Source organism: Heloderma suspectum, chromosome 2 (assembly GCF_057233095.1).
Source record: "Heloderma suspectum isolate Gila_16-S chromosome 2, 16-S_ref, whole genome shotgun sequence".
Lineage (NCBI taxonomy): Eukaryota > Metazoa > Chordata > Lepidosauria > Squamata > Helodermatidae > Heloderma > Heloderma suspectum.
The window spans coordinates 124,518,157-124,545,337 of NC_139459.1; the positions used below are offsets into that span (position 1 = coordinate 124,518,157).

Sequence of the window (27,181 nt, forward strand, 5' to 3'; positions counted from 1 at the left end):
CAGCAATGCAGCTTCGAGTCAGCATGCCAGAGCGATGCTGGTCCTTCCCCAAGACCCCACCCCCTCAGGTACTGAGTCCACAACCGTTGCGAAGATACAAACCTGCAAAACTGTGTGAAAGTGTGATTAAATAGATGAAAACGCCCCTCTGTGCCTCTGTAACTGTGCAGCTGCGAAGGGATGGGGGGAGTAAAGGGGCATCACAGTGACACGGGCACTACCCACACCTACAACATGCCCACTGTAAAATGCAAAGTCGGTTTGGGGAAGGAACAGACGGCCTGCAACTGCAGGGGAACCTGCAGCAAACCCCCCCCCCCCATCACAGTAAAATGACTCCCGGGCAAAAACCACGGATGGCTGCGAAGTCGCGACTGAGTCATCTATCACAAGGGCCCTCGACTCTCACCTGCCTCGGAGTAAAAGCCCGGTGTAGATGGGCCCCAGGACACCAGATCAGCGTTTGGTCTTTTCTATTGTTTAAATACTTGAAATGCATATCTAAATATACTTAAGTACATTTAATAGCCCAGTGGCATTTAAGGTAATGAAAGAACAACAATTAATATACTTTATGATTTCTCTTTATGCCTTGGTATCCTCAGGACACTTATCACCTATGGCAGTAATTCAAAAACTCTGTGTTCAGGCAAACTTGTCAGCCATGAGAAATCATTTCAGTCCAAGAGGTGGGCCACTACGTCTGCAAATGACACACTACTCAGGCTTTGCCTCCATCTAATCAGCCTCCACTCAGGGGAACTAATTCTGCCTTGTCTCTGCACCAGATATGGCTAGATTGTACAATGACTCTCAGTGCAGACACACTAGAGTTACCCAGCTTCTGACGCGGCACACCCAGAACAGTAACTCATACAGAGTCAAAAGGGGCGCTCCTCCTAGGGCGGCCAGGCAGTTCTTTCTTTTATAAGCCTCTTGGGCATGTGGGAGTGAAGTGTAGCCTCCAATTTTAATCAGAATGGGTAACCCACATACCAGAAGTTTGGAAAACACTGTTCTCCCTTTTGTCATACCTGCTCATGAATGTCAACCATCACTGCATTCTGCTGTGGTGGATGAGCAGCCGGGTGCAACATACGAGGAGATACATTCGGTGGGTGGAAGGCTCTGGGTTCTTCTATTGCTTGTTGCTGTCCATAAGGAAGATGGTAGTTTTCATCTTGGCTAACGGAATTGTGTCGAGACAATCGATCTCTTCGGGCTCTCTGTCGTCTAACGGGAGGGCTATAAATAATCAAATTGAACAGGGTTTTTTTTGTTTTTCTTTTAAACACATGGCAATTTTCTCTTGTGTGGCACAGCGTCTAATTGTGTCCATGCAGCGGATGAAAGGAACAAACCAGAGACACCGAATTAAATGGGTTATTACATTGGCCAGAACTTTATTAATTTTGAATAGACTTGCTAGAGGCATAGGGTGTAGTTCCCACCATTGGGAGGGCAGCCCAACTGCTGTCCGATTTTCCTTCCTGGCCCACCTGCCAGGAGCGTTGGTGGTGGGTGGAAGGGTCAGAGGCCAACCACAGCACAGACCACTAATGTGAACCCCTTTCCCTCCACCCTGGATGTGGCACACTTGCAGCCAGTGTGCTGGCCTGATCTTGGTGCCATACCCAGATCGGGGAGCCCAATCCTGCTCTCCCTCCCGAACTGATCCAGCCCAATGTCTTTCACACCCCACAAAGTTGTGACATACACAATGCAATTCCACCAAGACAGCACACAAATAAATAGTTCAACTTGTTTACACATGGGCTAATCTTGCAATGAGGAAGGTGAAAACCCTGCCCCCCTTTCTTACCAATTAGAAGGCAGGTAAAATTTCTTCCCAGACCCATTAAGTGGTGACTGACTTCCAGCTGTGGGTGGGTGGGTGGGTGGGTGGGTAGGTCTGCAAGAGCAATGGCACCAGCTGACCCACAAGGCCCCACTCTTTTGTGCGCCAGGTGGACCAGAGAGGGAACCGCCTGCCTCTGCTCCCATTCAGTTTGTCTCCTCACGACCCCACCCCAGCTGAGCCAATCAACCTTTCAATGGCTTGGCACTATTGGGCTGCAGGGAGGTGCTGCCGCTGCTGTGCAGGTTCGTTCCGGCACCTTTTCTTTCCTGCCACCAGACCTGCATGTGCCCACAATGGCAGCTCCCCAGTAAATGGGGAACAAATTTTTTAGATTGACTAAATTTCTGTAATCAGAATGATCTAAAATGTCCTTTTCTTATGGTGGAAACAGAAGACTGGAATGAAAAAATAGAAGCTGCTCCAAAAACATTACCACCTGGGAGCTGTAACCAAGTATGGATTAGGCAGCCATATCTCAGACTACATAGTAATGCCAAAATTACCTCACGGCCCCTTCCTCCTCCGATTACTGAGAAGCAGGAGAGAAGGTCAAGATGAACTTAACACATGGGGGGGGGGGTCAGAGGCCAGATATTCTCCTTGTGATGACTGCTGCCATTTGACATGCTTCTAAGTGACTATCACATAACTGTGGTCATTTTCTTGCCGCACTATATTCTGAATGCACAATGTGAATCCTTACAGAATTTGTGTTTTCTGCATTGATGGCAGAGCAGATGAGAAGAGTTTAAAGCCCTCCCAAATAACTATTTAATTAACTAAAGGTAATCAATTTGACACCTCAGAAAATGCTTTAAAAATTAACAGCTTGATAGGTACGTAGCCATGATCCTCAGTCAAGAAGGCTAGCTTGTCAAACCATTTCCAAAAACTTGCCTCCTTCTGCTGCGTGCAGGTGTGTTGCATCGTTCCCCTGAGAAGTGATGTTGGCTTGGTCGAGCTGAAGGAGGCTGCCTATTTGATGTCATCTCCCATGGTCGCATTGGCGGTGATGGAGCTGGTGCTGCTGCTGCGTAGTCGAAGACTGAATGCGAAAGGCGCTGTCTCTTGGGACTTGGACTATCTTCACTCTGGTGTCACAGTGGAAAATAAATAAATAAATAAATAAATACGTCCACAAGTGATGGGTATCCCAGAGTAGCATTAAGGCTACCATTTCAGAAATAAATACACTACTAAGTTAATTCTGAGAATGGGGTCAGGGACCCAATTGGCAGTTCCCCATGTTCAAAGGTTCTCTGAATTCTAAGTTCAAAAAGGAATTTGACTTGAGAAGAATTTAAAGAGAAACTGACAAATACATGGGTAGTATTCTCTAAGGTTTACCTCATAAAACTGCTGTCACCCCAAATTCCCAAACTGGTTTTTGAACTGTTAGAATTTAAAGAGGAAATTACACAATGCTGTGGGGCAGCTTTTCTATTCACAGTAGTATTAAATTCATAGTAGAACCACTTCCGAGGCTTTGAAGCAAAGAACTTTCTCGTCTCTCATTTATCCTTGTTACTATTAAGTCTAACATTCATTAAGCTAGAGTATTTATTCTGTTTGAAACATTTGAATTCTGCCTTTCCACAGCTAACAGCCAGTAATTAAAATGTGGATTAGCTTTGACTCTCACTGAAGTCTTTAAACTTGACTCTCACCTCTCGCTTCCTATATCCCAAATACCCTCCCCCACAAATAGCTGCCAGGAAAATTTGAGAGATGACAGTTGTGGGGGGGGGGGCGCACCTGGGCTTGTCCTGTGTCAAGCTGCAGATCTATGTGTGGCCACTGACTTGTCTCTTCCCCTCATTTGCTCCAAGTGGCAAAAAGGGACCGGGGCGGGGTGTGTGGAGAGAGAAGAGGAACATACAAAATGGGACTTAGCATAAATTACACGGTCAGAATTTGGGGCTATAAATCTACCTATCTATACTAAACCACTGGTTAATGACTCTACAGGAATCAGGTATTGCAAAACTAGCTTTAGGGAGCAATCTTATTGGATCTGCCCTTGATATTTGTAGCCTCCGAACTCAGAGGCTTACGAGCATCCAAAGTACAGCAATTTAGCTAGATGGGTGTTTTCGGCCATCTAGCTGAGGCATCAGGGAGGGGGAGGGAAAGAGGCTGGAGAAACAGGATAAGTCCTCCCCTCAGCATACCCCCTTTTCCTCCTCTCCAAGATCTAGAGGCAGCCAGTGCAGTTCTCTACATGCCAGCTGCATGGGGCAGGGAAACTCGGGAGTCCTGGGTCTGAGGTCAGAGCGTCTTCTCCAGCCTTGGATCCAGGAATCCGAAAAAATCCTATGGCCACCCAGATGTTGTTCCATTACTATAACACCAGAACCTGGCCTTGTAACAAACACCACTGCCAGCTCTGTCCCCACATCTACCCAGACAACACTGTCGCTGGACCAAATGACTGCAGTCACACCATCAAGGGAACATACAACTGCACATCCTCAAACGTGGTATATGCCACCATGTGCCAGAAATGTCCTTCTGCCATGTACATAGGCCAAACTGAACAGTTCTTATGCGGGAGAATGGGCACAAATTTGACATTAAAAAAGGTAACACTGACAAACCTGTGGGGGAACATTTCACCCTTCCAGGTCATTCGGTAACAGATCTTAAAGTGGGTGTCTTGCCATAGAGAAACTTTAGAGACAGAATTCAGTGTAAGACCTCGGAGTTGACATTCATTGCTAAATTTAACACTTTGGAATTTGGCTTGAACAGATCATCTGAATCGTTTAGTCATTACAGTGTGTAGAGTCCAAGTCACACCTTGCAGTTCATTTTCTTTCATATTGTAAATGTCTCTTTAAATGGAATTGGAATGTTTGCTTTCTACGTGCCTGTAACTGACTTTCTCATCTTGTTTCTATCCATTCCTGCATCTGAAGAAACATGGGTTTAGCCCATGAGAGCTCATGCCTTAGTAATAAAATACTGTTAGCCTTAAGATGCCACAGACTTTATTGTTTGCACACCAGACTTAACACGGCTACCCCATTTGAATCTATACAAACGTAATAAACTTACTACAGTTAAATTATATAACTTTAATTAGGCAAATCAAACCAACTATAAAAACTCAAAACGTAAACTTTAACGTGGCTTGGCAGGATTGTGGCAACAAAGATTATCCTTCTCCCAAAATTCCTATACCTATTTCAGGTACTACCGGTCTTAGTATTAGATGCAAAATTAACACAGTAGCAGAACCAATTTAATAAATTTATCTCCAATATTAAAAAGGCAAGGAGTGGAAGGGGAGCATGGCACAGCTCCATATATGAGGGAGGAATTGGACTGCCATATTTAAAACTTTACCATGAAGCTTACCAGCTCAAGCAGCTGATAAGAATAAATGACAAAGGTGACACTTTCTGGATTTTTATGGAATGAAGTCAAGAACAGAGAACCAGACCGTGCAGTTCCCCTTTTCTAATGCACGATACTAAATTGAGAAAAAGAGTTTAAAAAAACCCATTTGTAAAACTTACACTTGATGTTTGGAACAGGTGGTACAAAAAAACCGATCTCATCTATATCAGCTTCTTAGTACTCTCTCTTTCCTAACCAGATAAAGATGACCTATATGCAGATTGGAAGCTATGTCGGCTATGGGCTATATAGGGTACAAGATATATACAAAGGGACTGTGCTGAAAATAGGGGCACAGTTAAAAACTCAGTTTTTAAAATTACCTTTTAATTGGTTTCAATTGCACCCAATTACACATTTTAGTTTCAGTTAGACCATCAGATCCCAGTTTGTTTGGCCTCTTACAACTTTTGAACAATTAATAACCGCTTCAGCATTAAACACAAAAGGTCTCACATCATTGATTTATAAGCTGTTGATTTCCGAATCAATGGGTACATCAGAAAGCTTGTTGGGAAAGAGACCTTAATGAAAAAATAGAAGATAAGAGATTGGAACCTAATGTGGAGTGTCAGACCATTAAAGTTAAATTCAGCAAAAATCAGAGAGATTACCTTAAAAATAACCTACAGGCAGCATTTCACCCCTTTACCTCTAAGTAACATCTACAAATCCTGTAGCATGAAATGCTGGCATAACTGCCATGAGATCGGCACTTTCTTCCATATATGGTGGGATTGTGGAGTGATTAGTCAGGAAAAAAAAATTTTTTTAATAGATTGAATTTATATTTATGCAAAAAAAAATCACATGCATACATACATATATAGCAATATTTACATTATTATATTTGACACCTTAACAAAAGCAAATAGCAAATTATAATATAGCTATATCATCCCAACCATTACAAACATTCATTTTACTGCCTTTGCATCTCCACCTGGAATAACCAGGAGTCCCTTTTTACATTAGTACTACAATTTTTCAAATTTAAAAGGAAATTACCAAACATTTTGGATTTCTCAGTGGAGAATCTTTGCAAGATAGCTAGCTTAACTCGACCAACTGTGGCTCAGTTGTTTTCTATTTTATATACCCTCTGTGTATATGGAAATAAAAGTTGCAACCAATATTGTTTGGCATCATGTTTCAGTTGTTTTTGATAACATCTGGCTAAATACTCAAGGAAAAACGTCAAACCACTGTAAGAACCAAATATAGGGATGGAGAAAAGGTATGGACAGGGCTGAGTATGACCGCATACAATCTGCTACGGGGCACAGAACCCAGCGTTCCTAGGATACCAGCTTTCATTTTTATGTTTTTTAAAAGTGAGCTTCTAACCCTCAAGGCTAAGAAGGCTGGAAAGCAGCATATGTTTGGATCTCAGAAGCTAAAGGCATGTGCTTGTGTGCCTAAGGAAGATTCCCAGTGTTCAAAGGTGAGGCTTAGACATTTTGCCTTTCCCTGTAACGAGTAAAACAGAAATATGTACACTAAGCAGCTAAAGGTTTAATTAGCTTATTTTATACAGGCAACTGGTGCATGCTTTCTTCACATGGGCCTGTGAATGCAGTCGCCAGTGCTAACCATGAATTTAATGTTGGGGTCCAGCAGGGAAAGCCACCACTGGTGTTACTCCACCATAGTGGGTAACCATCTTCTTTTAAAGCTGCCAGCAATGCAGCAAGGAAACATCTTTCTCTTTCAACATGCTGACAAGATACACCTGGATGCAGTGTCATAGGTTGGACAGACGTAGTTGCTGCAAAATGCCCTACTTGCTGCTCCTTCACTTGAAGAACTCCTTTGCCGGGCAGCAGGTACAAAACAGGGGAGCACAATGCTCCAGCAGAACTAGAAGTCAGAATGCAGAACTTCATTGGCTATTAAAAACATGGTTGGATACCATAGCCCAGCTAAAATGTGTAGGCCCCTGCTCAGTGCAAAGTTCATACCACCCTGGGCCCAGAGTATTCCTGTAAGAAAATGTAGAATGGGACATTTCCCTCATCTCAGTAAGTACTACGAGGTCACCAAGCCTACGGTCCTCATGGCTTAGGTGCATCAAAATGGAAAACTTACTTCCCTCTTTTTGCCGGGGGAACAGTGGGTCACAGATGGCTTGAAAGTTATCCTTTTCTAGAACTCATTTGCCATACAGCATTGGTCAGGGTGGGCTGTGAAAGAAATACGTTTACCATACTCCCTTTCAAGTATGAAGAACAAAAAACCTTTATTATTCCTTCAGAGTTTGAAGGTGAACATTTCATATTTTTCAGTGTGGTTACAAGGAATGCAACAAAAGTTAAATTTAAAGAAAACTATTATCTCCCCAAAGATATCTTATTCATAACTCTCTCCTTTGAGGAGAGGAAGGAGGTCAACTAAGAACTTTAAGTACAAATTTTACAATAAATGGAATTGTTCAAATGGCACTGTTAAACAGTGCAAAGAACAGGACATGTAAACATGTTGTATCGAAAGGGGCCTCACCCCTCCCACAGAAACCATACAGCAAAAATGGCCTGAACATCACAGAAGGGTCCACAGTATCCATAAATGTCCTCTGATTGCATGGTGAAGTAGCACCTGGAGGAACCTGGGAATGGGGATGACAAGCAAGCCATGGGCAGTGGCAAAGCCTTGATTGTGTTCGTTTCCATCCAATCAGATGTTCACTGCTTTTTAATCCCTCTACACATTATGAACAAGTGAAAGCTGTCTAAATGGGACACACCTCAGGTCCACTTTTGTGATGTTCCACTGGATGACAATGCCTTTGGGATTTTGAGCAACAGCAACTTTGAGCTTCTGAGGCAGGAGAGTATTTCTGAACCCATTCACGTACTCCATTTGCAAGTGGACCCTCAGTAACAGAGATAGGGAGGAAAACTTGTCAGGAACTTCATTTGATAACTGTAGTGTAGATGAGGAGGATTTGGTAACGGGCCATCTGGTGCAGAATGTCTTCTTTGTGCAACCCTTTTCTCCACCAACTTTATTAGCATTGCTTTCTTCATCAGTTAAATCAATCAGTAATAGATTCTTAGAACTGCATGGAGTTTCAGCTGAAGGGTTTGTGTATACAGAAGATCCTTTCTGCTGAACATTTGCAGCATTCACAGCTTCCACACCTGAATTTCTGTTCACCAGATCAAGGCAAACAATGTCATCAGATCTCTAGGAAGCTCTTGATGGCATCACCTTACTATTTGTATTGCCAGGAAGAGATGTGTTGTGATTTAGTATTTTATTGTGTGAATTTGCTCCTGGATGGTTGACATGTTTTGGATAATTCTGTGCTCTGGAATGATATCACAGCGTTAATGCATCTGCCAAGCCTAGAGATTCTCTTTACAATTTTATTAGGTATTCCTTCATGCTTTCGTAGGCATTTTGTGCAATCAATTATTTCATGTAAATTTTGGAGTTGGTGATCCAAGTTTCCCATTGAAGCATCCGGCTCTGAATAAAATACCTCAGCTTTCCCAACTCAGACGGTCTTTTATCTGAGCTTGTGTCTTCTCTAGCTTTGTCAGATGTTTTGATTTGTTTGGAAAGGGCATCTTCAACTACTTTTTGAAATTCTCCTTTTCCTTCTAGCATCATCTGTCTGTACTTGGGAACTAGACGTTACCATCTTCCTTTTCCAATACTGGAATAGTTTGGTTGACAAGTCTTTCTTCTGTTGTTTCCGTTACTATATCTAAGGCCAGGATTGCATTCGTGGGAGAAAAAATGGAAAACTGTTCTTTTGAATGGTCTAAGAGGTAGCTATTTGTTTCTGAATTCAAGTGCATTTCCACTGGCTTAAGCAATGGGGAATTTGATTCTTTTTCATACCAACTGTACAGTATATCCTCTAAAGCAGCAGCGTCCAAAAACTGTTCGACATCAGAGTTTGTAGTGCAAGGGGAGGGGAGTGATGTCATCAAGAAAGATGGTAGGATAATCTGTTCCTCTACTCCACTACCCAGATAAGTCTCCAAGATCCTAACCCTAAAGATAAGCTGGTGAAAAACAAAATCAGAGAGATCCTGTACTAGAGAATGTCTCCGGGTCCTGCCAGTCCTAAAGAAGGTCAGTTAGAAGCATTTTTTAACTTATTTATTTATTGCATTTATATCCCTTTTTTCTTCTAGCAAGGAACCCAAGGCGGCTTACATTAACTTCCTCCTCCTCTCCATTTTATCCTCACAACAACAACCCTATGAGGTAGGTTGGGCTGAGAGTCTGTGACTCGCCCAAAGTCACCCAGTGAGCTTCCACAGCCAAGTAGGGACTAGAACCCAGATCTCCCAGCTCCCAGTAAAATACTCTCACCACTACACCACACTGGCTAAAAAACAGAGTGGCAAAAAGAGGCCTCCCTGATAATGGTGAGATGAAAAGGCCTAACAGGATGGCCAAAGATGACGTAGATAATGTCAGAAGTTGCAGAGCAACTAAAGCTGCTCCGTAAAGGCTGGAATGACGCAATAAAGCCTTTGAAGTACTCTACTGAGGAGGAGGTGGCTAAACTAAATGACACCTCTATAACAGCAAACAATGCCATGGAAGTGGGGCTAAAACACCAGAAGGAAATTTAAAAACTGACTCTGATAAACAAGCTAAACCAAAAGATATAATCCCTGGAAAACTGAAGCAGAAGAACTAACCTCAGAATTCAAGGGGTTAAAGAATCAGCCAAAGGGAAGGATGTCATTAAATACTTAACAGAATGGCTCATTAACATCTTCCCTGAGCTAGAGCTGTCACAGCTAGAGCTCACTGTGCCTTATACCCCAAGTGCAGGTTAGAGCTCCTCCCGAGACATTATCGCCAAAGTATCAAATGAAGCACTAAAGGATCCCATTTTAAAAGCTGCAAGAAACAAGTCTCAGTGTTAACAGAGGGCAGCTAGACCAGTGCAACTTCTCCAACACTTGTGTCCTGATACTCTTATCAGAAGAAAATCTTTTAGATTCTTCACTGAGCAACTCCGGAGAGCTATTCTTTATGGATGGGGTCATCCTGTGAAACTAATCATCCACAAGGATGGCAATACACACGCAGTTTCTACTCACAAAGAAGCAATATCCTTACTTAAAATGCTCAAGCTGAATGTTGAAGGCCTATTCAAATCAGAAGACCAAGAATCTGATACCCAAGGAGAACTGGAGGAACAAGGCAGTCATAATGAGTGGTCAGAACATCCCAGAAGGCAAAGCAAAAAGAACAAAGCACCAACTGCTGGGCTCCCTAATGTTAATTTTTTTTTTTTACTCTCGGATAAGAGGTATGTTAGATAAGTGCATTGAGGGTGAGGGAGCAATCTGGATTGGACTTTCCCTCCACTGAATTTTCCTAAGTCGCCCCATAATACTGTTGGGGCATGGAAGGGATCTGCTCAACTGAAAACTGTTTAGGGTTATGTTATTACTAGTTGTTAATGGGATGCCTGTGTACATTCACATAATAATAAACAAAATCAGAAAGACTGATTGTTAAAGGGGGTAGGCATTAGGGAGTCTTTTGCTGCAGGAGGAAACTCAAAATCACATGGGGGTGTTGAAAGCAAAAATGAACAAATGTGAAATCACAATCTCAGATACATTGTCAAACACAAGAGGGTGATCTGTGTTTGCTAAAGGCACTTTAAGAGGTCAAAAGATAAGCTTAGGATGCATTTATTCACCAAATTCTGACCAAGCACAGCTTCTGAGAGACACATTGCAAACCTTGGAAAATTTTAAGGAAGGAACAGTGCTTATTGTGGGGGATCTGAATGAAGTAGTAGACCCATACCTAGACAGGAGTGGAAGTAGGGGGCATAAAAATCAAAAGAATGGCAAATCAGAAATGGAGTGTGTTCTTCACGAGTTTGAGCTTTGTGATGTTTGGAGAACTGTACAATCACGAGAAAGGGATTATATCTTCTGCTGCAGGTGCCACAGCTCATACTTACATATAGATTACATTTTATCTTCAAATATGGGTGAACTGAAGCTAAAGGAAGCCAAAGTAGTCTCCATCACAATATTGGATCACGCTCCAGTATTAGCAGTATTTCACTTGGGAAACTGTGCACATCGGTCTTGTAGCTGGAAACTTCACCCTATGCTATTACAAAAACAGGAAATTTGTGAAACCCCCCTCAAAAAGCCTCAGATTCTTTTTAAAAGAGAATTTGACCCCAGAATTGCCAAACTACATAATTTGGGATACTCTAATGGCAGTGATCAGAGGGCTTTATATAAAAGAAATGAGCACTCTCAAAAAATAAAGAGGTTCAAAGGAAAAAAATAGAGGCAGAGATTAAGGGTGTCATCACCCGAGGCAGAAATCCCATACCCCTACTGGGCTTCCTTCTTCTGGAGTCTTTCCGACATCACGATCAGTACAATACGCGCACATTCCCCTTTTGTTTGTTTTTGGCCATTTCCCTTTTGCGGAAGTTCCCTATGTTCTGTTTATAAAGCCACTAGATGGCGCTGCTATATTACGGCGATATTGTGTGTTCCAAGAATTGCACATCCTCTTTAATAGCTGTATAATTTATTACATTATCAGCAAGTTAAATCATTGCAGGATTTAAAACCCCTGGAGAGCCACTGGAGGATGACGACATCATGAAAAAGACCTGCAAACATCCATGAATGACATACCATGAGTACATGATAAAAGCCTCGCAGATCCGCATAAGAAAACAGGTAGACCTCACACTCTAAACAACTGACAGGTAAAAAAAAAAAAGCTGAATTGTAAACCCAGATTTATATAAGATTACAATGAATTTAAACTAAGTTGGTCAAAAATATTATGAAGTTTGCAACAAATCATCTAAACTTCTAGCAAAAGTTTAGATGACTTTTATTCCATCCCAAATCAATGAAATACTGAGCAAATATTTTAATGAACTATACATTTCGGTTAGTCTGGACAAAATGGAATCAAATCACTCTTAAATAAATCTTTGATTTCTCAAATATCATCAGACCATAAGCATGTTTTCGCCAAAGTAAAAGAGATCGCTATTAAATTACTGTATCAATGGTACCTCAGCCCAATGAAATTAAGTCATATCAGTAGCTCAACATTCCTGAAATGTTGGAGAGGATGTGATGTAACTCGCATCTGTTTTCATATGTGGTGGCTTTGCCTGTCGGTAAACCAGTTCTGGAGAAATGTCTTCAAAGAGGCTGAAAAGATTACTCAACAAAAAATCGACTTCTCTCCCCAATTAGCACTATTAGCCATTTTTGAAGAAAAAATAAAAACCTTGCACATAAGGAACTAAGGTTTCATATGGGTGGCTGCTAGAATAACAGCATCTTCATGGGAAAAAGAACGATCAGCATCCCTTACTATATGGAGAAATATACAATTATAATCAGTCTACTGTGTCTCCTAATTAATTTGCTTTGATGTTGATGGTGTGTATCAGGTGTATCCTGTGTTTGATCACTGTGTTATGTTTGATGCGATTGGATGTCACAAAGAGAAACAGGTTCTTGGGATGCAAAGTAGTTTATTAACAAAACGTCCAATGCGTTTCTGCCTATCCCTTATTTTGAAGCCTTCTTCAATAGTCTGCAACATTAATGATAATAAAAATTACAAATGGGACTACACATAATATTGAAACATTCTTTCAAAATGGATTAATAAAACATAATGCCACAAGGGCTTATGCGTATTGTTTAAAAACCTACCCCAAATGCTAAGAAATAATGAACAGATTCTTTTTTACTAGAGAAAAATGTCTGCAGAGTTTCTCGCAGCGAAAGGATTGACTCCTGTACTATTCTACTGGCAACTGGAAAAGATGTTTCGCAAATTCTCTTATACTCTTGGCCTATTTTTTAATCCTTTTTCTTTCTGGGGCTCTACCAGGTGTTTTCATGTTGATGTGATTGAGTCAAGGTCTCAGAACTGAACTGACTGTAACTAGGGAGTGTTTGTAAATCACCCATAAGTCATAGAAGTTGTAAAAATTCTAGATCTTCATTTAGACCACGTGGAGACAGAGTTTTTAGTCTCAAAATCCACCATATTTCTCAATAGATGTGTGTCTAGGGATGTTGCAGGAGTTCAAGGAGGGGGTGGAGTCCAAGGGACTCCCCTGCCCCCCCAGTCTGGCCACCCAAACCAGGCTGCAGTCGGGCTGCAGGGGAGCTCACTTGCCTGCTTGGCAACCGATGGGAAGTGCTGCAAGGCCAGCCCGCCCCTTATTTATTTATTTTTATTGCATTTATACCCCGCCTTTTTTCCTCTTGCAAGGAACCCAAGGCGGCTTACATTATTATCCTCCTCTCCATTTTATCCTCACAACAACAACCCTGTGAGGTGGGTTGGGCTGAGAGTCTGTGACTGGCCCAAAGTCACCCAGTAAGCTTCCATGGCCGAGTGGGGACTAGAACCCAGATCTCCCAGCTCCTAGTCCAACACTCTTGCCACTACACCACACTGGCTCTTATTGAGCTGCGATTGTGCACACAATCGCGGCTCTGTTACTTCCGCATATGTAAAGCATATGGCTGCCTTTAAGGGGCAATGACTCAACATTACAGCACAAAGGGCCCTTTACGCCTGTAATCTTGAGTCACTGCCCCTCTAAGGCAGCAATAGACACAACTTTGCATATGCTGAAGTAACCAGAGCTGCGATAAGATGACGGACAGCGTCCCAGCTCTTCTCAGGTAATCGCTGAGCTGTCCTGCAGCTCACAAGGACAGCTCATTGACTGCCCGAAGGGAGTGGACAGAGGTGCATCCGTCCATCCCTGTGTCATCCTTTATGTTAAGCTTATCCAATGCCCAAAATGTTAAATCTGTAGGAGAATACTGTTATTCTATAAAATGATTTACTAGCGGAGCACCTGGCCTGTTGATCTTAATGTTACTCAGGTGTTCCTCTATCCATCTTTTTAGAGGTCTTGCTGTTTTTACCACATAAAACGTAGGCATTTACACTGGATAGTGTAGACTATAGAGACACTACTGTAGGTAGTAACATGCTTCAAAATGTATGTCTGTTGGTTAGAGGGATTTTCAAATTCTGTGACTTTGGAGGTGTACCTGCAGCAACTGCAGTGTCCACATGGGTGTGGCCCCTAGGCATGGACGCACCTGGTAAAACATTTGAGTAAACTTGTTATGCTCCTTAAATTCACTCCTTATCAGAAAATTTCTAATATTCCTGGTTCTTTTGAAAGAGTCCAATGTGTTTTCTTGGCAACCCGGAATGTGCTGCATTATATTTTATCTTGTTTTATGCTGTATCTTGTGGTTTTAATTTTTGTGACCTGCCCAGAGAGCTTCAGCTATTGGGCAGTATAGAAGTGAAATAAATACATGACAATGTATTTTTATGATTCCTTGCAAAATGTTGGCGATATAATCAAATGTCAAGGTGCAGTTGATCTGTTCTGGACATGTTCTTTTAACTCTTAACAGCTCAGTCCACAGTCCTTTTTCTGCTTTTTTAAGGCCCTGTGTTATTACAGACTTAGAGTATCCCCTTTCCCTTAGGTGCATAGACAAAATGTGTGATTCCAGTCTGAAATCTGATCTGTTGGAAGTTTTGCTTGAGCCGTAGAAATTGTCGATATGGGAAATTATTCCTTAGGGATCTGGGATGGGAGCTATCATATCTGAAATAAGTGGAAACATCCTTGAGCTTTCTATAAATCAGAGTAGTAAGTTGTTTGCCCTGTTTTCTCACTTTAAGATCTAAAAGGTGGACTTCCAGGGTATTAAATTGAGTATCAAATTTAATATTTTCATCCCTGAAATTTACCCACACTATGATGAATACATCAATATACTTCAGCTATACCAAAAGTTGTGTTACATATTGGCCCTCACATGAAAAAAGTTGTTTCTCATATTCTGCCATATATAATTTGGCCACTTTGGGGAAAGAGGATACCCTAAGTCTGTAATAACACATGCAGTGTGATTGGATGTTACATCCTTTTGTTATAAATGTAACATTCAGCAAAAAAAAAATTTTTTTAAGAGCTTATAGCATAAGTGTTGTATGGATGATCTTTGGATATTTCTCGGTGGTCATTATAACTGCTGATTTCAGAACTGACAACTAAATTAGCTACTGGTTCCTTTAGTGTTCAAGGAGACTATTGTGTTTTTGATTCAGGACTGCAGTCAAGTTCTTTCAGAGAACTTGGATATAAGCAGTTTGTTTCAGCCAGTTTTAGATGAACATGATTGTGTGTGGCAGCGCATAGCAAGTCCCTTTAGGACAGGACAGGGAGGTGGGGAAACAAATTCAGACATAGACTTGGATGGGTTAAATAATCAGCCCCAACTTCATTGGTTCAGCTTGGAATAGTTGTCAGGGACATAGGGCATGGATCTGTTAATTGGACTACCTGCCTGCAGTCTGATCCCATCAACCTGGCCATCCTGCCAGGTGCCTCATGGGGGGGGGGGGAGTCAAGAAGCATACCATTGAAGTGAGCCTCTTTCTGACCCTCTGGGGCGTGGCCCGGATTACAGCCCCACACTGAACTGGGTCTTAATGCCACACCCCCCACAGTCCCTTAAGGGGACCCCTTCTTAAAGGGGGAAATGGGGTACCCAATCCCATTCCCTTTACTAATGGATCCAGCCCAATGCCTTCCATGCCTACAAAGTGGCCATGTTGGAGGTATACCACTCTTAATGCTGGCAGACTAGAGAAAGGGAACTTCTCCCTCCTGTTTGCCAACAAAACCCCTAAATTGGCCAAGCCAATTTAGCGTTGATGGGCTCCCAGCCTCCCATGTGGCTGCACATTGGTGCCACTGCTGCAGCTCAACTGCCTCCTCACTGCCTCTCCACTGGGACCATGGGCCACCACAGCACTGCTCCCCAGGTAAGCTAGGAGCTGCATTTTTCCTCCTTGGAGGCACAATTTGCAGCCTTTTCTGCTCCTTGGGCTCTCTTCATCTTGTTCAACATTTCCACTTGCTTTCGGCTGCTCAGACTCACTGTTTTTCTGGCACGCAAAGGCTTTTTGATGTCTTATGTTTGGATTCATTTTGTGCCCAGGCACCATCTACACAGGCACATCAAGGGCTCCCCTCAGCCCAGTCACCCTAGAGCCACTGAAGCTCCAGGGAATGTTCACACAGCCAAGGGTAGAAGATGCTTGGCACTGCCGAAGGGAGGTGAGACACAGACACGCACGTGGGTGGGGAGGGAGAAGAGAGAGGCGACTGGGCATGCGCACAGCCCTCTGAAGTGAGAAATGTGGAGAAACCAAAAGGTATTTTCTGAATGTGAACTAATAATAGACGCAAAACTGAATCAGAACCCAAAATTGGGTTTATTATTTGTGAGGAGAAACGAAGAAATTCCTTTCAAAGAGGCCATAAGATTCACGATGGGCAATTTGTGGCAGTTTATTGCCACAGATTGGAAATCTACTTCCATGTTAACTCTAGAATAATGGTATCACTACCTGTGGAATATAATGTTAATGGAAACATCTGACAAATTAAGTGCAAATCATTAGAGGACATGAGGAAGCTGACACCTTCACAACAACTTGGTTCTGCTTTATCAATTTTATTCAAAAGAAAGACAACCACTGGCCATTCGTGGATTCCTCTGGTCGGATATACTTGATATCTGGCTTCAGCTAGGGACATTGCTATACTTCAACAAGGGTGATGCACAACACATTCTCTGTAGTCCTCTGATTTTGTTTTGTGTGGTTTAGCTGCATTGTTATAAAAAAATCTGTTAATAAAAATATTTAATAAACACACGCACACAAAATGGCAACAGTCCTCACCCCAGCCAAGTATTTGGCTGTTTATGGATCTTTAAGTCTCAACTGGCCCAATGGAAAGAGCACCCCCTGGTCAGCAGGCTATGTGCTGGGCACTAGCACAGAAATGGCACTTTACCATCTAGTGCACTATAACAGTATGCAAGAATAGCAGAGAAGGGTGGTGGTGAAGAACTGACAGCAAAAAAACCATGAACCTATGGGGGCCTGGGAAAGGCTTTGTGGAAGAATGCACTGTAACACTGTGAAGTAGCATCCCAATTTTAAATATCAGCAACTGAACCTAGAATAGAATACCGCCCACTTGAGGGCAACAAGTAAACACATTGGCCAAAAGCCTCAATATAAATATTTGTTCAATATAGTCACTCCCTTTCCATGCATCTAGGGCCTGCCACACTGCTCACTTAAAAACCTTTAAACAACTTACATAATCCTAACACCGTAACACGTTTGCTGAAAATATAACAAAATAATAGGCAGAGCATTTCAATGACAGGATACAACACACACCTAGAGAGCCCCTCAAAGGCCCTATAGAATAGAGATCCACATTGGTTTAAAAGCGTGTTTTAAAAGCTGTTTACGGTTTGCAAGCACATGAACAAGGAAAGAGCTTGTGTACACCCATCTCCTTTCCCCCTCACATGCCCGGCTGCAGATTAGACTTCCTGGTTTTTAACCAATTTCCCTGACACCCAAATCAGTTTAACGGCTCCCTACAAAGCAGGATGTGATGCTAGTTTGCAATCCTGGTTTGATGGCAGTATTTAAACAATCTTCTGAAACTCAGAACATGTTATGTTTTAATGGCAAACAACTTTAGAAAGGTTGCTCTCGTTTTTTTAGTTCTGATGGTTCTCTATATCTATTTTTGCATTTGCAATGATGGCTGGGATAGGGGATACTATGTGCTTACATCTTTGGCCAATATGGCAAGAGCTACTTGAGCTTACCCCAAGGGTCTTGCACTAGCCAGGTGGAATTTTTAACCTGGTTTTTCTTTGACGAGCTGACCCTCATACCATCTCACAATCTGCTTTTGAAACTCCCCTCAGTTTCAAAAGCTGTTTTGCCATGCAGGGGGTGGGAGCCTGGTCGCTGCTATTCCAAGAAGAACAAGTCTGAAGCACCCTTTGGCTCATGAGCTCGTTTCACCACTCTTTTGGAACTTTGTTTTTTGTCTTCCATAAACTTAAATTATGAGGCATTTTGAATGCAGATATGACATAGGTTTGGGCATTGCTATATACAACTTTTCAGCACTGCTGGCTTACATTACATGTCTTTCTACTCTTCTATCAGCTCTTGCTTCTTGGGCCCCATGACCATGTTTGCAGTCCTGTCATCACATGACAAGCCAGCATGTAAAAAAAAAAATTGGGCCAGTGCACATGTTGGCCCAGCACAAACCACTTTGTTGATGTGTGGGTGAGCTCCAGCACTCCCTCATGTGTGCCCAGCTGTGGAGGAGACATCCAGGTTTTTTAAATCAGTTTCCCCATTTGTCTCAGCTGGGAAACTGGTTTAAATATTTTCAGCAGTCTCCCACTCTGGAGTCAAACGTCAGTTCCAGTCCTCCAAGTTTCGCAATACTGGAAGGAAACAGGGGAATGAGGGTCGTCTTTGTCTCCACCTGCTATCTGTCACTCCAGTTCTCTCTCACTTCATCTTCGGCTCTCACCTTCTTTATTTCCTCCAGACATGGCGAGATATAACATCAGACTCTTGGGTCCTCTCCATCATCCAAAGAAGTTACAAGATCAAATTTGACACTCTCCTCCAGAAGGGTACCATCAGGCTCAGTGCCCCCTTGGCCACACTACTCACTGAGGTGAACACTCTACTGGAGAAAGGAGCAAGAGAAGCTGTCCTGGAATGGGACATTTGGGATGGCTGCTATTCCTGTTACTTTGCCATCCCAAAATGGGATGAAGGATCTCAGTTGATCCTACACATCAGAGGTGAACCTCTTCAGCATTCCCAAGTGATTTCAGATGGTTATGCTTTCCATTTTCCTTCCTTTTCTTCAAGAAGGGGATTAGATTAGTTTGCATCTCTGGATCTGAAAGATGCTGACTTTCATATAGCCATCGAGACTTCCTTCCAATGCTTCCTCTGATTCTCTATCAGCACAGACACGTACCTATTTCAACTGCTTTGGTTTGGTGACAGCATGTGGAGTGTTTATCAAATGCATGACTGTTGCTGCAGCCCACCTTTGTCTACAGGGCATCTCCATCTACCTGTGACAGACAATTAGCTACTGCTGGCACCGACAAGGGTAGTTGTTGTGTGTGCTGTTTTCACCACTTGCCATCTACTTCAATAACCCAGCCTCTGCATCAACACAGAAAAAGCCCCAGATGTAACTGACTTCTGTTCACTGGGGTAGTCCTGAATTTTGTCTCTGGTCATACTTTTCTACTGGATGATGGCATTGATGTTTAACACATCTTGCTTGAGAGGTCTCCCTCACCAAGAATCCCACCACCACAGCAATACAGAGGCTTCTGGGCCTAATGGTAGCAACTATGTCTGCTGTCCTTTTCACACATCTTCAGATGCAAATCCTCCAGAACTGGTTAATCAGGAAACTCAACTCACTTTGGGATGCCCAGTACAGACACCTATCCACCCTAGGGTTTGTAGCCTCCTCCTTGGCTTGCTAAACAGATGTCTCTAATCTTTGGGAGGGCATGCCATTTCACTGTCCCCCATCCCCATCCAGAGTGGTGACCATCTGACCACAGGTGCTTCTATGGTGGGCTGGAGAACCCACTGCAGGAACCCTTTGACCACTCAGTTCAGATAGTATCAGACAATACCACTACTTCAACAAGCAAGGAGGGACTTGGACCATGTCTCTTCTAGACCTAACAATGCAGATGTACCAGTGGTGTATTCCTCATTGTATCGATTTAGTGGCAGTTCACATAGCGGAAGATAACCAGTTGTTTACATAACCCTTTCTGAGATGGCAGAGTTAGGATGTAATGGCATGGTTCAGTTCACACCTAAAAGTCCACTGCTTCAAATCAGAGGACTGTTTTTAAAGTCCAAGTTATGTTTTATGTACAAAATAAATAATCTAAAATTTGAGTCATGAACAAGACAGACCATGGTTTTCCCATGTAATCAATCCTCATACAAGTCATTTTCTCAAAGCTACGTACATATCAGTAAAGTAGCAGAAGCTTAAAGCTGATGTATAACCCAATCCTATGCTTGCGCTAAAACCCTAGGTTTACTGGAGCTTACGCCTAGAAAAGCACACAAGATTGCAGCATCAAATATTTACTGTACAAGCACTGACTTGAACCACCTCATTCATATAGGGAACTCTCTGTAACAAGAGATCTCCATGTGAAAATCTGATACGTTACCATGTATCAGAAAATGAGCACAAATTGTTCCCATCGGAAGTGAAGTACTCAAAGTATTGATTTTTCCACCTCAGAAATTAACATGTGAACCAGTCCTTTTGCCCACTATGTATTTGTTGTTTTTACAATTCGACACAGAATTTAAAGATTAAATTTCACAGCACAGAGATACTTGAGATAAAATGGACCGATTCATTCCACCGAACTATGAACAGATTATAAACAGAAGTTCAAAACTTCTACTGCATCCTTTATTATTTTAACATATGCTACCTACGTCTGAGGGGATTGACATATTTCAAAGAGCCAGTTTCTCACCACGTTTCCATTAACAGGAATGATTACATTCACTAAAGGGAAATCTTGACTGGTTAGCTTTTTAATCAAAGGTTAGACATTAGAAACAATAAGGTTACTGGATGTGACCAGATTTAGACAAACATGGGGTGTGACCAGCTGAATTTAAGCAGCTTCCATTTCCATAAATTTCAATGGGAGATTTAAGCATATGCTTAGGTCTTCTCCATTAAGATCAATGGGCTGAAACAGGCATGGCTTGATTGTGATGGGTTTTTTTCTTTTAAGAGAGGGACAGAGTAATTTCTCATCAGCACAACAACAGCATCAATAATTATGGATGAAAAATTCTGATCACCTTGCTTTTGTTTAAAAACTTATCTTGTATACTCAAGATTCTAATGTACAAAATATGCAACCACATCTGGATGAACCAACATGCTAAAGCAGCTTCTAAAAGTTGGGAATAGCAATTTCAGTGTTCTTCCAACTAGATTACAGTAGAATTAGCATACGGATGAAGGAGATTAAATGCATTCCTTTTAGACAGAAATTGCTGCATGAACATGCCAGCAAGGTTATGCTCAAAATCCTACAAGCTAGGCTTCAGCAGTATGTGAACTGAGAACTACCGGAAGTACAAGCTGGGTCTCAAAGAGGCAGAAGAACTAGAGATCAAATCGCCAACATTCGCTGGATCGTGGAGAAAGCAAGAGAATTCCAGAAAAACGTCTCTTTCTGCTTCATTGACTACGCTAAAGCCTTTGATTGTGTGGATCACAACAAACTCTGGCAAATTCTTAAAGAGATGGGAGTACCAGACCACCTTACCTGTCTCCTGAGAAACCTGTACGAGGGCCAAGAAGCAACAGTAAGAACCGGACATGGAACAACCGATTGGCTCAAGGCTGCATATTGTCGCCCTGCTTATTTAACTTATATGCAGAGTACATCATGAGAAACGCCAGGTTGGATGAATCACAGGTCGGAATGAAGACTGCCGGGAGAATTATCAACAACCTCAGATACGCAGACAACACCACCCTAATGGCAGAAAGCGAAGAGGATCTAAAGAGCCTCTTGTTGAGGGTGAAAGTGGAGAGTGCAAAAGCTGGTTTGAAACTCAACATTAAAAAAAATAAGATCATGGCATCTGGTCCCATCACTTCCTGGTATATAGAAGAGGAAGAAATGGAAGCTGTGACAGATTTTATTTTTTTGGGCTCCAAGATCACCGCAGACAATGACTGTAGCCATAAAATTAAAAGATGCTCCTTGGGAGGAAAGCCCTGGCAAACCTAGACAGCATAGTAAGAAGCAGAGACATCACCTTGCCGACAAAGGTCCGTATAATCAAAGCTATGGTTTTCCCAGTAGTAATGTATGGCTGTGAGAGCTGGACTATAAGGAAGGCTGAGCACCGAAGAATTGATGCTTTCCAACTGTGGTGCTGGTGAAGACTCTTACGACTCACGAGCCCCCTGGACTGCAAGGAGGTCAAATCAGTCAATCCTAAAGGAAATCAACCCTGAGTGCTCATTGGAAGGACAGATACTGAAGCTGAAGCTCAAATATTTCGGCCACCTAATATGAAGAGAAAAGTCACTGGAAAAGACCCTGATGCTGGGAAAGATTGAAGGCAAAAGGAGAAGGGGACGGCAGAGGATGAGATGGCTAGATAGCATCACCGATGCAATGAATATGAACTTGAGCACACTCTGGGAGAGAGCAGAGGACAGGAAGGCCTGGCGTGCTGTGGTCCATGGGGTCACGAAGAGTCGGACACAACTTAACGACTGAACAACAACAACAACAACAACAACTGAGGAGGGAGATTAAATGCATTCATTTTAGATGAATTGCTGCATGAACACAACCACTGCAGTCTTTGACATACAGAAACATTTTGCATTCTCTTTTAAAAAATCAGGCATGTTCAACAGAAAGGATAGTTAAAATATATTTGAATTAGTGTGGAGTTTTCCAGTATTTTGTTAAAGCAGGAAAAAATGTGCAGCATTTTGGACAAAGGAAAATGGGTAAAGCTGTCTTGACACATCTCTAATCTTGAAAGCAAGGCAACGCTCAAAGTCCCCAACTGAGGGCTAAATTTTGAAACAAACATTCCATTGGTAAAGTTTCAGATGCAGTAAGAAAAAGAAGAATTTGAGTTCATGTGTTTCTGGGCTAGCAGAGTTTTGTGAACAAAAGGTTTGTAGCAAAGCATATTCTGACGTATTTCAAACACTAAGTATTAACAAGCCCACCTCAAAATACATATTCTATCTATTCTTCATACAAGCTGGAGTCCTCCTCCTCTTGGGGCACCCAACCGAGTTTAAAGCTACTTGAAACATCAAGCAATTCAATCTTACTCAGTAGCTTCACTAAAGGCACTGGAGTCATCCCAGCAAGGCACAAAGTATGCCTCACATCTATGTCTGTAGCGTATATTCTAGATTTTCAATAACACCAAACCTCCTAAACCAAAAGCCAATACTCCTTGCTTTGAGGGCAGATTTCCATCCAGTACTGCACACATCCTACAGAAATTTTCTTGCCCACACTAGGGGGATCTCTACACCTCAAGTTTATTGCACGTTCATGGTTGCTCATTCACTGAATTGTGCCGGTCCATTACACAACATCATCGTTGTCCAGTCATTATTCCACTATTTCTTCCCACCTATCCTGTGTTTTCCTCAAATGGAAAAAAATGGGTATTTTTTCCAGCCCACGGAACAGGAGCGCCGTAACCTCCATGTGAAATTCTCCCATAGTGGAAGAAACAGCTCTTTCTGCCTGCTGTGGGCATTTGTTTTCGGTTGCTGGGGGGTGGTCAGGATGAGGAAGGCACTGAGGATGGAAGCCGGGTGTGCAGGAGCAGTTTTGACAGACGCGGGGGCAAGAATCGCCTGCCAATTGCGTTTCCTGCCTCTGCATTTCTCAGTTTGAGGGAGAAGAGGGTAAAATGCCTCCCTGCAATGAAGAGAGACACATCTGATCCCCCACCCTACCAAGCTCAGAAGCAACGTCCTCTGTTGTTTCAGAGCACCCTATTAAGTTCAATGGGGCTTACCCGAGGGTTGCAGACTTAAAGGGTGATCTTATGTCTACTCAGACGTTAAGTCCCATTAAGTTCAATGTGGCTTACTCCAAAGTAAGTGCCCAGGATTGGGGCTGCAAGAAGGAAGGTGCTCCCTCAGTTCAAACCACGTGGTTAATCCCACAAAGAAACCAAAAGCAGGGGGGAGGGGGAGTGAGCATGTGTAAAGGCAGTCAGTTGTGATCCTGCATTTGAAACAGAAGCAGACAGCCCCGTTCTAAATGCAGGATTTTAGGCTGGTGTAGAAATGCCCTATACTTCATATCCAACACATTTCTGAACACTAGCATGAATATACAACTTATTTAAAATAATCTTGAGTTAGCAATGGAATTGTAAATGTTCCAGCTCAACAACTTTGTCTAAGTTTGTTCTAATGTACACAAAGAATCGCATCACCAAAAATACATCAGAGCACTCATCACTTCTCTTTTGCAGCACCCCACCACCACCACATCCAGCTCATTAGCCATTTGAAAATTATGGCACACCATCAGGACAGTTAAAGGCAGTTGGGAAACTTGAGTAGTTATTGTTCCTGTAACATCAGTAACAAATACAGTGTACTTGCATGACCAGAACCACTGTGCTCAACTACATTAATCAGGTTACATACGGAGATAACATTTTATATTTTTCTTGTACTTCAGTTAGCATGTCAGTTTTGATATGTGTAGCATTGGCACAAGTTGCCATCAGAGGTCTACCATGCTTCATCACTGCAGGCTTTTAAGAAGGCCTTGAAAACGTATTATTTTACCTTGGCCTTCTCTTGATAGGATTGCTGCTATTGCTGTTCCTAGTTTTATTGCTGGCTTTTATTGTTTCTATTGCTATTTTATTGTGTTTATATTTTTATCACTTTTAACATTTTAACTGTTTTTATGCATTTTATTGCTGTAAGCCACCTTGGGAGGGCTTCTTCCCTGTAAGGCGGCCAAGGAATATTTTAAATAAATAAATTAGTGATATAACAGCACCTTAATCTGAATGAACAGAAATAGTTTAAGACTACTAAACAAACAAGATCAAAACATAGTAATTAAGAAAACACTTGGCTACAAGTTTTTAGGGAATGGATAATTAATTTGGCCCAAACTAAACTATAAACATTTATACCAAGGACCCAGTACTTCATTTTTGGATGAATGAAGCATATGAATAGACTTTATAGTCCATTACTTCCACCACTTCAGTTCTGTTGAACTGGAGCCTTTGAATCAATTCTTTAAGCCATCCTCTTTTACTACCAATGAACAATTGTAATTGCTGTATCTGCTTTCGGTTTCTCGCAGAATTGAGATCTGAGCTGTACACCAGGGGTCCCCAACCCCCAGGCCGCAGACTGGTACCGGCCCGTGGCCTGTCAGCAACCGGGCCACAGGGGTGTGCGAAATCCCCTCACCTTGGGTCCGCGTGGGCGGGGGGATCTGTGCCTTCCCCTCCCCCCCGGAATCCTCGCCAGCCCTGGCCGGCTCCACAGCAAGTCTGCGGAGCTGCTGGCCAGCTCTGGCTGCTGGCGGACTTCTGGCCGCTGGGACGCAAATGGCGTCCGCTATGCAGACGCCATTTGCGTCCCTGTTCAAGCTTTATGTAGCTGACTACTGCAAAGAATAGGGACGCAAATGGTATCCACACAGCGGACGCCATTTGCGTCCCAGCGGCCCCAAGTCTGCCAGTGGACCACCCCCCTGGTCCGTGGAAAAATTGGACCGGTCCCTGGTGTCAAAAAGGTTGGGGACTGCTGCTCTACAGAGAGAGCTTTCCGTTATATAACCATTAGGTGTGGCGCTGTGCTATAGTTGAATACTGCAATTGCACGAGTAGGAAAATACCTTTTTTCCCTTTCAGAAATAATACTCTATTTTCCCTGCTCTAAAAAATACCAGGAAGTGCTCTTAAAAAACAGAAGCCAAACTAGAGGGTTATATTGTCATCTAAAGAACCTGTTAACGTGAGTAAGAAATCATGAGTGCACAAATGCCTTGTGTATAAAAAGCTCTTGGTTGTATATATTTACAATTCACTCTGATCACTAATGGGAACTTCCATTTGGAAAATAAGGTTAAGTATTATCAAGTATTAGTGTTCTTAAGCAACTACTGCAACAATTCAAATTCAAATGGAAAAGAACTATATCTAGAGAAAAAGGTTTAAAAATATATTTCAAGTTTCTAAGAGCCCAGGCACCAGGCTTTTTCTAACCCTGTTTATAAGCTTTTCCTAGTAGATTAATGTGAAGAAATGTATTGCTTAGAAGGAGTATATGCATTAAGTGTCAGAGCTTCAAATAAAGATAACCTTGAAATATTTTAATTCTACAGATCTTAAAGGAGATCACGATAAACATTGTTGTGTTTGCTTTGTAAACAGAAAAATATGGCGAATAAGCCACGGTGGCACAAATGCTACATACCCATCCACTAACAACTTTCTCCAAGCTGCCTACTTGTTTACGCTGGCCTTCCCTGATATGTTTTCCTGGACCATTCTGCTCTGTAGCCGCAATTATGCTATGGTTTTTTAGTAATGTTTTATTGCTGGTGTCTGTTTTATGAATGTTTGAATTTTAATGTTGTAGGCCTAAATACCCTATTTATGCTGGTGCTACTGGTTTCTAACACTACTATCCTACCTCTCCTGTTGTTCGCAAAATAGCAGTAACAACCAGCATAACCTTAAAAAGAACTCTAAAAAAGCAGCATATCCAGAAGAAGAAAAAAATGGCAACAGCAGGGTAACGAATAAAACTACATATTCTCACATTTCGCTCTTGGCTAGGTATCCCTCTCTTACTGCTAGTGAAGCAAGAAAGTCCTTTAATACAACTTCTATTCCCTTCTCTTCAGCATACCCCTTTGACAGGGTACCTATAATGTAGCGTTAAACTAGACACTGTGTATATTTATTTGGAATGCAGACCGACTTTCAAAACGCCATCACAAGACTGAGAAAGGCTGCCCCCTCTATCTCTGTCAGAACTTCTGAAAGCCCATATTGGATCCAATAAAAAGAACAAGCCCCTCTTCCAATAATTACTTCCCCCCTAATTGCGCTTATATAATTGAAATTGAGTGAAGAATGTCACATTAGATTATTTGGGAGAGAGCTATGAAACAATTGACTGTTTTGTTCTATGTTATGATATTGCAAAAATAAAATAACAGCGACCCCTTCCCCCCAATGCAGATACAAATGAAGTATATAGGACAGGCAGTTTGTAAGATGTGTGTGAACTGCACAGATCGGACCTGCCTGTCATGTTGTTCTGAATGAAGTTTTTCAAAGAGATCACAGTCTGGTCATGTTAATTTCGTAAAAAAATAATAACGGACTACCGAA

At 42.2% G+C, this 27,181-nt stretch overlaps 1 protein-coding gene and 1 pseudogene across 8 annotated transcripts in view; both read right to left on the reverse strand.

The window, feature by feature from the left end:
* LOC146352694 (E3 ubiquitin-protein ligase RNF38-like) overlaps nucleotides 1-27,181 on the reverse strand; it is a 61,912-nt gene that overhangs the window by 31,948 nt on the left and 2,783 nt on the right. For 7 of the 8 annotated variants that reach the window (XM_084834660.1, XM_084834655.1, XM_084834658.1 and 4 more), the window contains 2 exons: nucleotides 2,759-2,952; nucleotides 1,035-1,245 (listed from right to left, as the gene is read on the reverse strand). In XM_084834660.1, coding sequence (XP_084690786.1) covers nucleotides 1,035-1,245; nucleotides 2,759-2,952 — 405 coding nt within the window. Of the gene's footprint in view, nucleotides 1-1,034; nucleotides 1,246-2,758; nucleotides 2,953-11,216; nucleotides 11,372-27,181 lie in introns of all 8 variants that reach the window. The other variant, XM_084834661.1, reaches the window with a different exon arrangement.
* On the reverse strand, nucleotides 7,669-9,347 carry LOC146352695 (activating transcription factor 7-interacting protein 2-like; annotated as a pseudogene).